At 52.6% G+C, this 11606-nt stretch overlaps 1 protein-coding gene and 1 long non-coding RNA gene across 6 annotated transcripts in view; one reads left to right on the top strand and one right to left on the bottom strand.

Annotated features, from left to right (window-relative positions):
- SCAP (SREBF chaperone) overlaps positions 1-11606 on the bottom strand; it is a 68443-nt gene that overhangs the window by 1735 nt on the left and 55102 nt on the right. For 3 of the 5 annotated variants that reach the window (XM_080385759.1, XM_080385760.1, XM_080385761.1), the window contains exons 11-22: positions 10693-10791; positions 9999-10217; positions 8584-9017; positions 7240-7434; positions 6311-6512; positions 5313-5428; positions 4610-5180; positions 3394-3479; positions 2802-2884; positions 1709-1875; positions 1041-1121; positions 148-354 (exon numbers count right to left, since the gene is read on the bottom strand). In XM_080385759.1, the coding sequence (XP_080241885.1) occupies positions 148-354; positions 1041-1121; positions 1709-1875; positions 2802-2884; positions 3394-3479; positions 4610-5180; positions 5313-5428; positions 6311-6512; positions 7240-7434; positions 8584-9017; positions 9999-10217; positions 10693-10791 (2460 nt within the window). Of the gene's footprint in view, positions 1-147; positions 355-1040; positions 1122-1431; positions 1587-1708; positions 1876-2801; positions 2885-3393; positions 3480-4609; positions 5181-5312; positions 5429-6310; positions 6513-7239; positions 7435-8583; positions 9018-9998; positions 10218-10692; positions 10792-11606 lie in introns of those variants that run through there. The other 2 variants (XM_080385763.1, XM_080385762.1) reach the window with 2 other exon arrangements.
- On the top strand, positions 6465-8947 carry LOC308063189. Its single transcript, XR_013927871.1, has 3 exons — positions 6465-6600; positions 7827-8676; positions 8823-8947. It is a non-coding gene; the product is annotated as an uncharacterized lncRNA (long non-coding RNA).

Here is an 11606-nt window from a genome sequence, read left to right as displayed (position 1 = left end):
CGGGTTCAGTCTTTTTGGAGCTTTTGCACATTGCATTGACAAACAGGGAAGTTTAACCGGAGCTCGCTTCAGCCCACGCGCCCCGCAAGGTCCAGACAAGCAGAGGGGCACCCTTAACCTTTCCCTCGCAGCTCCCCCGCTACCAACCTGCTGGATCGAATAGAGCTTGATCCCTGAGCTGCGGTCCCAGATGCTGATCACATCATCCAAGCCGCTGCTGATGACACAGGAGGTTGTGCAGGTGAGGGAGGTGATGTCCCCTCGGTGGGCGTACATGTGGCTGACCTTATTCCCTGTCAGCACATCCCAGAGGCAGATGGCACCATCCTGGCCCCCGCTTGCCAGCACCATCGTCTGCAAGGACACGGGCAGAACCAGTCAGGGACCCCAGAGGACGGTGGGCAGCCCCTCCGTCACCGCGGGAGCCGTTCAACGCACTGGCCCATCCTGGATACAAGCACCTCCCCCTCCCGAGCTGCAGGGAACAGAACCCCAAGCCCACCAGGTGCAGAGGAACTGAAATTCATTTAACGGAGCCATGAAGCGCATGGGTGTGGCGCTGCTGCTTTCTAAGCACTGCCCTGATGCAGGACACGCTCGGCCAGGCCCTGTCGCTGCCCTTGCTCGCTAGGCCGTGCAGGCTCTGCGCCAGCTTGGCTAGGCGACATTCCCAGAGCTGGGAACATTTCCTAGGCCGGTTTCAGCCCCGTGCTCCCGGCTCTGCCTGCAGGGGCTCCCTGGCCCCAGAGCCACGTTCACAGGGCAGTTCGGGTACAGCGGGACTGGGGCTTCCCTGCTCCACAGGGGGCAGGGAAACAAACAGCCCCCAGGGAAAGGGACTGCCGCACTCAGGTGAGCTGGGTGGGATTATCCCAGTTCAGCCTGTAAGGCGCACGGTGACAGTGGCCCCTCTGCGTCCTCAGCGAAGCACTATCAGTTCCTCTGGGTGCAAACCAGGAGGGGTCCCAGCCGGGTCCCTCTGGCTGAGCCAGCAGCTGTACATGCTGGCGCTCTGCCCGCGCAGACCAGCTGCACCCTACCTGATCGATGTACACCGCTGTGATTGCTCCTGAGTGACCCTGCAGCGTGAATAAACAGCACGAGTCTTCCAGCCGAAACACCTGCAGGGCAGAAGAGGCAGATGTGTGTCCCTGGGCAGCCGTGCCGCAGAGCGACACCACCTGAGCTTTACCGCTCCTGCTACCGAAGCAACAGCCTGCGCTTTGTCTTCCCTACTGCCATCCCTGCCACGTGGCAGGGACAGAGCCTGCCAGCCATTCAGGACAGCGAGGCCACTGGACGGCAGTGACGGGGCAGGGAAGCATCGTGCACAGCTGAAGGGGACAGCCGCTGCTGGAAGGGATGAGGAGAAGACAGGGGACACCCCAAAACTCGAAGCCTGCTATTCACATAGTCACCCAGCCCTGAGCAAGAGGATCTCGCGCTCTGCGTAGGACGACACCTGAGGCAGGGCTCTGCCCTCCAAACTGCCGAGGGGCCACATCCAGGCAGATGAGTACGACGCAGGAAGCTCCAGGAACGTGCTGGATTGGACTCCAATCACCTCACCCCAAACACTTGCTGACCTTTGTGCACGTACACACGTCAGCTTTGCCCCCTGCCCGCGTACGAGACTGGCTCCCGTCAGCACCCAGAGGGCGGGCAGGTGCCCAGCAGCCGCTCCCGCCTGTGGCCGAGGAAGCCTTACTCTGAGAGTGTGGTCCTGGCTCCCTGTGACCAGCCGTCCAGCCGCCGCCTTCAGCGCCGTGATGGGCTTCTGGTGGGCGCAGGACACTGTGTGGGTGAGCTGACACATGATAATGTCGCTGCTGCTGAACATGGGGGAGGATGGGATGCTGCTCCTGCTCGGGGCTCCTGTGGCGAGACATGCAGGTAAGTCCTTGCTGCAGCAGACGCAGCCTTACAATCCAAAACTTACTATCACCTAGAAACGGTGTGGGCTCAGGGATGCCTGGATGCTGAGCTTTAAGGAATTTGAACCTGGTTCTCCAACAAGCCAAACACTCGGCACTCTGGCTGACACCAACAGGAGCTACAGCCACTCATGAGCTGGAGGGAGGGTCTCTGATAGGGTCCTGGGCAGCAGAACTCCCTTCTGCAAAGCAGCGACTCCCAAAGTCTTTATGACTGAGCCCCCCTGAAGCCCAAGAGCGCTGCAGTCACCCGGGTCAGAGGCAGGACGACAGGCAGTGGGACACACCACTTTACACCCCATGGGGGAAAGTCAGTTCCACAGCCAGGCCTTCCCTGCAGAGCCTGCTCCACTTCTGGCCCTACAGCTTGCAGGCCCCTGGCCACCCCTCCAGGAACGTGAGCTTTCTCCCAGAGTAAAGCTACGGCTGCCTCCCTCCAGGCCACTCCAGAACCAAGTGCCACTGCACTGCAAACCAGTTACCACCACAGACTAGCGCTGTGTGCGCTGTGATTGTGCTGAGGCCCCAGGCTGTATCGTGACTGTGGGGCCACGTGCTGTGTAAACAGGCGAGAACAGACCTTGCTGAAGGAGAAAGCGAGACGGGGAGAGGGCAGAGGTGTGTCTCAGCCTACAGCCCTCTGCACGGGGGAAAACCAGCAATCGAGAGATGCTCTCCCTGCATAGGGAATCCCAAAGTATTCCTCACCTCTCCTCAGCCCGTTCAGCAGCTGGCAGTTGTGGAGTGGAGCATTATTACAAAAGCTGAAGCAGGTGTAAGGAAGAGCCAGCTACAAGATGGCAAGGGAGGAGGAAAAGGCTCAGCAGCACTCAGAGCAGTGCACGGTGTGCTCGGACACTTGCTTACCTCGGAACTGCAGGTGGTTCAAGGACGTGTGTGTCTCTAGTGAAAAGAAATCTAAAGAGCCATTCAACCGGGCAGCGACGATCCTGAGGGAGAAATGCAGGCACATAAGGGGAGGTCCTTCCCTGCTCTCACAGGGTGCAGAGCCCTGAGCCCAGACACCTTCCGAGGCGGAGCACAAACCACGCAGGCTCCCCCTGTGGGGAGGCACTCCTGACTGCAAGGAAGAGGACCCGTAAATTATATTAAACTCAGACAGCACAATAAACTGGCCGACAGCAGTGCCTCTTGAATAACAGCACAAAGAAACCAAAGGCCCCATCTCCCAGCCATGAATTATTCTCGATATTCAGCTACGAGAACGACTGAATATCTGTATGAAGAAGTGGAGCTGCTGGAACAGATCCGGACCCAGGAAAGCTCACTCCACCATGCCCAGCTTGAGAGGTGGCGTGGGAAGGAAGAGACTTTCCAGCTGAGCCTTTGCTACCTGGAGCTGCTGGACCTCCGTGGCAGGAGGGCGGGAGCTGGGGTCCTGGCTTACACCATGTGTCCTCCTCCCCTTGCAGATCACCGAGCACAGATGCAAAATTACCTGTTGTTCAGGAAGACGAGCGCTGTGATGCCAGATTGACCTTCATCATTACTGCTGCGGAGGGTCCCCTCGATAGCATCCCAGACCTGGAAGGAGAAGGGGCTGCTGCAGTGCTGCTGGCCGGAAGGGCATTGTGCACCGAGGAGCCGTGACCCTGTGCTGGGCCACAGAGAACCCCGGCCCCCTGGGCTGTCTGGTCTTACCAAAGGCACCTGGAAGGCAGCTCCCACTTAGCACTAGTGATTACAATCATCAGTGTTCTATCTTACAGTGAAACAGCAAGTTCTCAAGTGAACACCCTCTTGTTTGACAGCAGGAATGATAAATAGAATTTTCTTCAAATAAAATCCTGTAAGAGCTCTAAGGACCACAGTGCCAGGTGCCCTCTCCAGACACAACCCGCACTGCGTGCTGTGCTCAGACCAGAGGTCTCTCCCGTGCTCACATGGGGCTTCCCGCAACAGGAGGGACATAAGATCACACTATCTTCTTTTTCCTTCTAGTGTTACTTCCAGTAAGTGGTATTTTAATCAATACTTCACAACCTGCCTGGCCTTCTTCCTGGGGTCACAACAAATGCTTGCCCCAGTGCACCACATGCTCACCCTGGGCAACCCCGTTCCCCAGCCCGCAGCACCACTCCTCACTCCCTGTCAGCCCCACATCCGCCCTGTTCCGAGTGCAAAGTGCTCTGCATTTTGAAGCAGTATTATGATGTGGACTGAAGACAAGATCCAGCAGCAGAACTCAGTCAGCATCTCAAGGCAGGTGCTTAGGAGAAGGCAGCTGAGCTCACAAGCACACTTACAGGACAGAAAAACCAATGGAGTGGCCTGCCTGTGTCTTTTTGTTGGGAAGAGTGAGAGCCACTCACATGCAGCACAGGTCAAAAATAATTTAAAAATTTATTTTAAAACGTATCTTTGTTTAAAAAAAACCCCTGCATTTGTTTTGAAGCAAAAATTCTAACTTAATTTCCAAAAATTAAGTTAATATTAAAATAATTCTGAAAGTTTGTCATTGGAGATTTAAATTACAGATTAGAATTTGCTTCAAAACCTGTATCACTCCTATAGAATTCCTATTAATTCTACTTTATCTCATGACTGACCAGCCACGCTACTCAATGGCTTGGCAATCTTTAAGGTTATTCAGTCTCCAGCTGCTGCTGGAAGCTCACCCCGTGCCTGGGCTGGCAGCCAGCCTTGCTCCTCACCTCCAGCTTTCCGTTGCTCCGGCCGGCCACAATCAGGTTCCCTTGCAGGTCCAGGCTCCAGACAGAGCTCTCCATGTCTCCTCCCCAGGAAGGAAGCAGCAACGTTTTATCAAATCCCGTGAAAGACTCATCCCCCAGGCTCCTTCTGCGGCTGCTGCAGCCTCCCTCCTCGGTCCCGCAGCCCAGGGAGCGGGGGCTGCCGCTCCTCGCGCAGAAACCAGCCTGTCCATGCGGGGCGGGGAGGCCGGTGAAGCTCCTGCAGCTGGAGGTGCCGTGCTCTTCGTACACCTTACCCACCAGGCTGCTGAAGTCATACCCGCTCTCCTTCTGGCGACTGCCCACAGCGCGGAGCCGCGTCTCCGACTCTGCCACCTTCACCTGTTCGGAGAAGTTGGTGTCGATGAGAGACGTCAGGTCTGGCTGGTCACAGAAAAGTAGAGGCTGGGGAGCGCTGAGCATCCTTTTGAGCTGGTGAGTGCTCTCAAAAGAGTCATCCAGACCATTCTTGCCATCTGGACTATGATCCCAGTTTTCCTGGTAATCGAAGATGCCGCTGCTGTCTCTTCGCAACCTAAAACACAGCGATAAAAGCTCGTTTCTCCCACCTCAGCTCATTTCTTACAGAGGGGCTTGCACCAGCCGCAGAGCAGCGCCTGTGGAGGGGTCTGCCCGTGGCTGAATGACGTGGTATGGACACACGTACCTCGGTTTGGGAATAACGGTGAGGCAGTCACCAGTCTGAGCATCCCACACACGGATCTGGCCCACCAGGCAGCAGCTGACAAGCAGCATCCCATCGCTAGCCAGACATTCGATGTCCTGGGAAGGAAAAACAAGCACAGCTGAGCATCTAGCACCATCGAGGCCTCTGCATTCTGACAATTGCCTTGCATGTGGTTGAGAAACTGAATGGATGATAAATTTTATGTCAAAACTATGTGGCTGGCTTAGCAACCATAGGGATACTCTGACAAGATGGGTACATCTTTGCCCAGAATCCTAGATGTGTACTAGACTGCTGCAAATCAAACAGACTCCATCTGTCCTCCCTTTCCCTGACAAAGTACAGCCCAAAGAGATGGCAGGATCAGGAACGGAGGTGCAGCTTCTCTGGAGGACATGGCACAGCATTTCAAACTGCCAGACTGGATGCTCGAGTGCTTTGTTTCATCTCAGAATGGGAAGAAACTTCCTTCCCCTCAAGAAAAAATAGAGTGAACTGAGCAGCAACACACTTCTGTGTGAACCCACCGATGCTTTTAGCACTGGAAACACTGTTTTACAGCTCAAACGTGCACTAACTTTTGGGAAGCAGGAAAAAAGGATCCAGTAGACATTAAGTATCAGGAATCTAGAGCTACTGCAGCAAACACGGCTAGATCAGCCCAGCCAATAAAAGCTGACAGCTGGCTACACAGAGAAGGTAGTAACAGCAGTTGCAAAAAGCTCAGAGCAATTCCCAGGAAGAAATGGAAAAGTGCTGCAGGGAACTCCATGCTACACTATCCTATAAAATAAATACATACATACATATATATCATTTGCCCCGGCTGTTAGCCTCCACAGCTGCACTGCACTAAGGCTGCATAGCTGGTCTGTCCTTCGTGGAGGCAGTTATTTAAATAAAACAAAGAAAACAGAAGATGCGTGGCACAAGTCAGTAAAATGCCCTGCTTCTAAGGACTGTCTCGTCCGACCTACCATGAGGTGACCTCTGAGAACCAAGGGGACGATCTCAGTCTCAGGTGGGGAGTAGCCGTAATCGTCACAGGGCAGGTCCCCCCTCTTCCTCCTGCTGTGTGAGAGCCCGTTCTGCCCATAGTTCTTGGGGCAGAACACCCTGTACAGGCAGAAGAGCAGGAGGACCAGGATAATGCCTGAGGCCAGACCCAGAGCAGCCACCCTGGTGGGAAAGACAGACACAAAGACAAAAAGAACATGAAATAAAAGATCAAATTGTTAGTCCGTGGATCGAGTCTGACAAATACTGGGTAAGTATTATGCATGTTGCAGGTCTAAATTTTTCAGCTGAGAAAAATTTCCAACAAGCTATAGTAATTTGTGGAAAACTGAAGTGTTTTTTTTTAATGGGAAAATGTCGATTTCAACAAGGATTTCAGACTTTTCAGTAAGAAAAGTACATAGCAACTAAGACTGAGAAAATCAGTAGCTGGGGATCAGGATAACATAAAGTGCGTTCAACGCAGCAAAAGAAGTGCAGATTCAGCCAGCAAGCCATGAGCTTGGCCTCGCAGGAGGAAAGGAAGGTCCCTGCTTGCATGAGTTTGATCTGACACCCAATAAGCATTACTGCATCATGACATTTATTCCCAAAGACAAACTCCTATCCCTGTTAGCCAGTGATAAACCCCATAATGTATCGTATGTGCTAACAAGCTGGGAGGGACACACCACCTCCTGCCAGGGGACTCAGCTGCTGAGAAAAGTAGTGCCAGGAGAGATTAATTTAACGCTGCGCTGGAGTGTCCTGAGCGTTACAGGGTTTTGTGCTGAAGCTTTATAAATACTTTTTGGTCTCCCGCCAGGAGAAAAGCCAAACAGCCAAAGAGCAACCTGTGTCTCCAAGGGAATTAAGGCACGATCAGACCCTGGGTCAAGGACTCTCTCACTTGTAAAGAGTGACATCCTGGTGCCCTTGCAGCTTGGATGAGGCTTGGTCAGGCTGAGCTTCAGCATCTAGCTTCCCACTGCTTGCAGATAAGAAGGGGTGGTAGCGGTTAGCCTCCTGGGGATGCCGCACTTCTAAGGCCTCTTGTGGGTTCAGGTACAATGTGACAGGGATTGCTGGAAGGATGCTGATGTATCTGAAGGAATGGAAAGATGAGAATAGCTTAAGAACAGCAAACACAAAAAGAAAGAATAATCCTCATAGGTAAGCTAGCTCATCTTCTCACTAGCAGCCAAGGTAGGTCTCAGTACGTGCTTCCAGTCCAGTAGTTTTAGGTGTTCTGAAGAGCTGCTCTGAAGTATTTCTCTATAAAGATATTTCCCAGGTCTTAACCCTTAACTCTGTGGGAGAGGTTAAGAGCCAACAGTGGAAAAAAACTACTGATGAGATCAAATGGATCTTACACAGATTTAAGTAAGGATGTAACGATCTGGTTTCCTGTGCACTGCAGGACAGGAGATCTCACCAAGAAGTTTCTTAAGCTCAGATGTGTCTATTCCTTACATGTACCATCCTCATCACTTACAGATCACAGAATTGCAGCCTGGCCGGGGCTGGAAGGGCCCCCTGGAGCCCCCCCAGCCCACCCCCCTGCTGAAGCAGCTCTCCCAGGGCAGGCTGCACAGAGCCACATCCCGGCGGGTTGGGATGGCTCCAGAGAAGGAGACCCCACAGCCTCTCCGGGCAGCCTGTGCCAGCGCCCGGCACCCTCCAGGGAAAGAAGTTTGTCCCCAGGTTCCGCAGGAGCTGCCTGTGGTGCAGCCTGTGCCCGCTGCCCCTTGTCCTGCTGCTGGGCACCCCTGGCAGGAGCCTGGCCCCGTCCTCCTGCCACCGCCCTGGAGGCGCCTGTGGGCATCGATAAGGGCCCCCGAGCTGCTCCTCTCCAGGCTGAACAGTCTGCTCCTCTCCAGCCCTCTCGGCCTTCCCTCCTGCGGGGGAGGCTCCCGTCCCCTCATCATCTTCATAGCCTTCAACTGATAAATTGTTTTATAAAAATTCTGAGCTTCACCTCCAGGGTGAAGGAAGACAACAAGATAATTATACACCCAAGAGCACAGAGAGAAACACAACCCTTATTCTCAGACAAACAGCCCTGGAGAGTTTGGTAGCTCTGCACCGCGCAGGAGGGTGGGTTTAATAGTCTCCTCCTGCAGACACATTTGGAGTAAGCTGCATGGAACACAAATTATCTAACTCAGAAGGACGAAGGACAGAAGAAAGAAAAACGCTTGGGGTCAATTCCACAATTCCAAATGCCTGCAACACTCGATGTCAGCCCACTTGCCTTTTGGCCAGAGTGATATTGTAGTAGCTGAAGAGAGATGGCCAGTGTCTGAAGGAAAGCTTCCTCCAAATCTCCTCATCCTCTGCTCCCCAGGTAACCTCTGCTTCAGCTCCAAGCTCCATCTGTCCACTCCCTTTGCCCTCTGGTCCTTGGGCCCAAGTGTGCTGGTTTGTTTCCAGCCTGCTCAGGGACTCCAGCCCTGACTTCTGCTCACGCTGCTGCGTCTGGTTTTCCAACAGCTGTATAGGGTCCGATGGGAAGACTGAGAGATCAATCTTGGGGTCCCCAGCAGGCAGGACCCCTCCAGGAACAGGCATAGCAGGCAGACCCGCTTCACCCAAAGGACTTTGTTCGGTGACCTGTGATGTGAGGTAGGTGCGGAGACCAGCAGGATCTGTGTAAACCAGGATTCCAATCCAGATCACCGTCCCAGCCTGCACACGATGAGCAAAGAGACAAACCTGTTTAGTACACGGCCTTCACACTCCCGACACCTCCTCAGCTGTCTGAGCCCATCAACAACATCCCAACCAAGGTACGCCCTGCACTCAGTTAATAGTCTTATTCCCGGCAGACACTTATCCCCTAAGAGGATTGGGAGAGGTTGGCAGCACACACAAAAACCGAACGCGACTTTTCCATGAGCTGTCCAACTCAACCTGATGGTAAGAACCCCATTCCTCCCACACAGATGCAGAGCAGGGACGAGACTGCTTGCTGGCAGCTGGCACAGCACCTCTGCCACTCTCAGACAGGGCAGGAAAGGCTTCATTCAGGGTTCTGGCTCAGGAGCTCTGCAGGACCTACTGTAGCAGCCATGGCTCACAGACCGATACATTAATTTAACTTGAACTGCCATCGATGTAATTGACAGTAACAGACTGGACTGTGGTTTGTAGAGCTGAGGAACACACAAATTCCTCCACTTCCATTGCAGACATCCAGAACAGGGAGTGGGAGGACAAGCAGGGGCAGTAACCAGTGTAACTGCTGCAGTTACACCTCCAAAAGGAAAAGCCTTAGTCTTTCATGTAGCAAAATACCTCCATGTCTTTAGTCCACATTATCTGCAGAAAGAAAACATGATTTCTGCTCTACCAAAATCTTTTCTCTCCACTCACGTGGTCCTTGAAAATCTGCTCATATAAAAGCAGATTTTTGTCTCAAAGCAATTATCAGAAAATTACCCACTACCACCCAAACATCATGCAAGCGGCAGAGGCCTGGAGCCAATGCATGCAGAGCGATGTTCTTAGGGAAGTACTTCTTGAACTGTGTTTACCGTGGGCAGCATAAATCTTACAGGGGAACAAGGACGCATGAAAACATTGGGCTTTCCCTCCCCCAAAGCCTGTTTGGGCTGGGTTCATGTCCAGCAGGAAGGGGCAGCAGGTGACAGACACCACATGCCGTACCATGATAAGTCTCTGGGCCAGCCGGGTCCTGGCGAAGAAGTAAATGACCCGCAGCCTCTTTGGCAGGCGCAGGTTCCTGAAAGATGACGGCTGCAGGGTGATGGTGTGGGGGGTGGCAGGTCGCATAGCTGGCTGGCGTTCGTAGCGCTGAGAGCGGCTGACAGGCTTCGCTGGGGGCATGCAGGCTTCTGCTGGCAACCGTTTGTTCAGATCAGCGAGCTGCCAAGAGAAAAGCAAACGTGTGAGAGCCGAGGTGGTGAGGTCCCTTGAGAGAAATGTGCACACATGCCTATGTTTGAGTTCCCACCTTCACCTTGATGTCAGTCTGTCCCAGCTTCTCTCCAGCACACACTCTCTTCTTCATTCAGCTGTGGTCATCTGCTTTGTGACCATGTCTCCTTCAAGCCCATCTACCCTAAATCTGCACGTTTTTATATACCCAAGGATGCCTTGTTTCCTCAAGTGTCCTGTCCCCAGTCCCTGCATAACCAAGCAAGTACTGCCCTGGAACTTACATGACTCTGTTTTTTCTGTTTAGAAAATGAAAAATCACGGGCTGTGCTTCCTTTAATCCTTCCGCAATAGCAGAGAAGGAAAATCCAAGGAAAAACCCTTGGGTTTTTTTTGAAAAAAAAAAAAAACAAAAACAAAAACAAAAAAACCCAAGAAAAAAGGGTTCTTGGCCCTTCCTTACCTCCATACGGCGAATGTCAATGGACAGCACGGTAGTGAAGAAAAACATCTGCAGAAAGAAGTCAGACACCAGGCCGACCACAGCGAAGAGGCAGAACTCCTGCAGACAGGACACACTGATTAGCTATGGCAGCTGCGGAGACAGCGGTAAATATTTCAACTTCAGAAAAAGGGAAACTCAGCAAACTCTTGCCCAGAGTGCAGGCCTGAGTCTATTTTACTGACAAATCCTATTATCGGTATTTTGTAATAGTTGAGAGTTCAGTGCTAGAAAAGTCCATGTGAGAAGCCAAGAGTGTATTTATCCGGATTCGCATTCCTTGTTCTTCTTAGCCATAAAACTTCAAAGCACCACAGGAAAAAACAGCAGAGGATGCTTTCCCAGTTCACAAAGCAGTGGCAGGGCTGCAGCCAGAGCTCTCAGCCTCCTGCCCACACATTCAAATCATAAGGCCAAACAGCCCCCAACGGTGACAGTTTCCTGAACTTTATCAATAAACCTCAGCCCTGATTTAAAACTCCTCCAGGAACACAGGTTGCTCAGGAACCGGATCAATCACTCTCCAACCAAAGACAAACCGACCGCTGGAGTCACTGCACATCTACGTACTTGCTTGTAGCCGTTCTCCAGGGCCCCAGCTAAACCATTTCTGTTTAAATCACACTTCTGGTTAATGTGTGCTTGACGGGCAAATTTCATTCCTATGCCCCTGGAAGAAAAGTTCCATGCCCACTCTCAAGAGTTCTCTAAACAACAACCACATGGGAAACGTTTGCAAAAACTGGTGTTCCTTAAACTTCTTGTAATGCTCCACTTCCCCAGCAGGTGCCATTGCAGAAATAAGGATTACCACACTGCCCAGCAGCAAAAATGCTGTTGACTCCCCTATCATCCCGATAAAACAATGCATCTCT

This window comes from Falco punctatus (assembly GCF_963210335.1).
Source record: "Falco punctatus genome assembly, chromosome: 4".
In the NCBI taxonomy this organism is placed as follows: domain Eukaryota; kingdom Metazoa; phylum Chordata; class Aves; order Falconiformes; family Falconidae; genus Falco; species Falco punctatus.
This window is presented reverse-complemented; position numbering and strand designations above follow the sequence as displayed.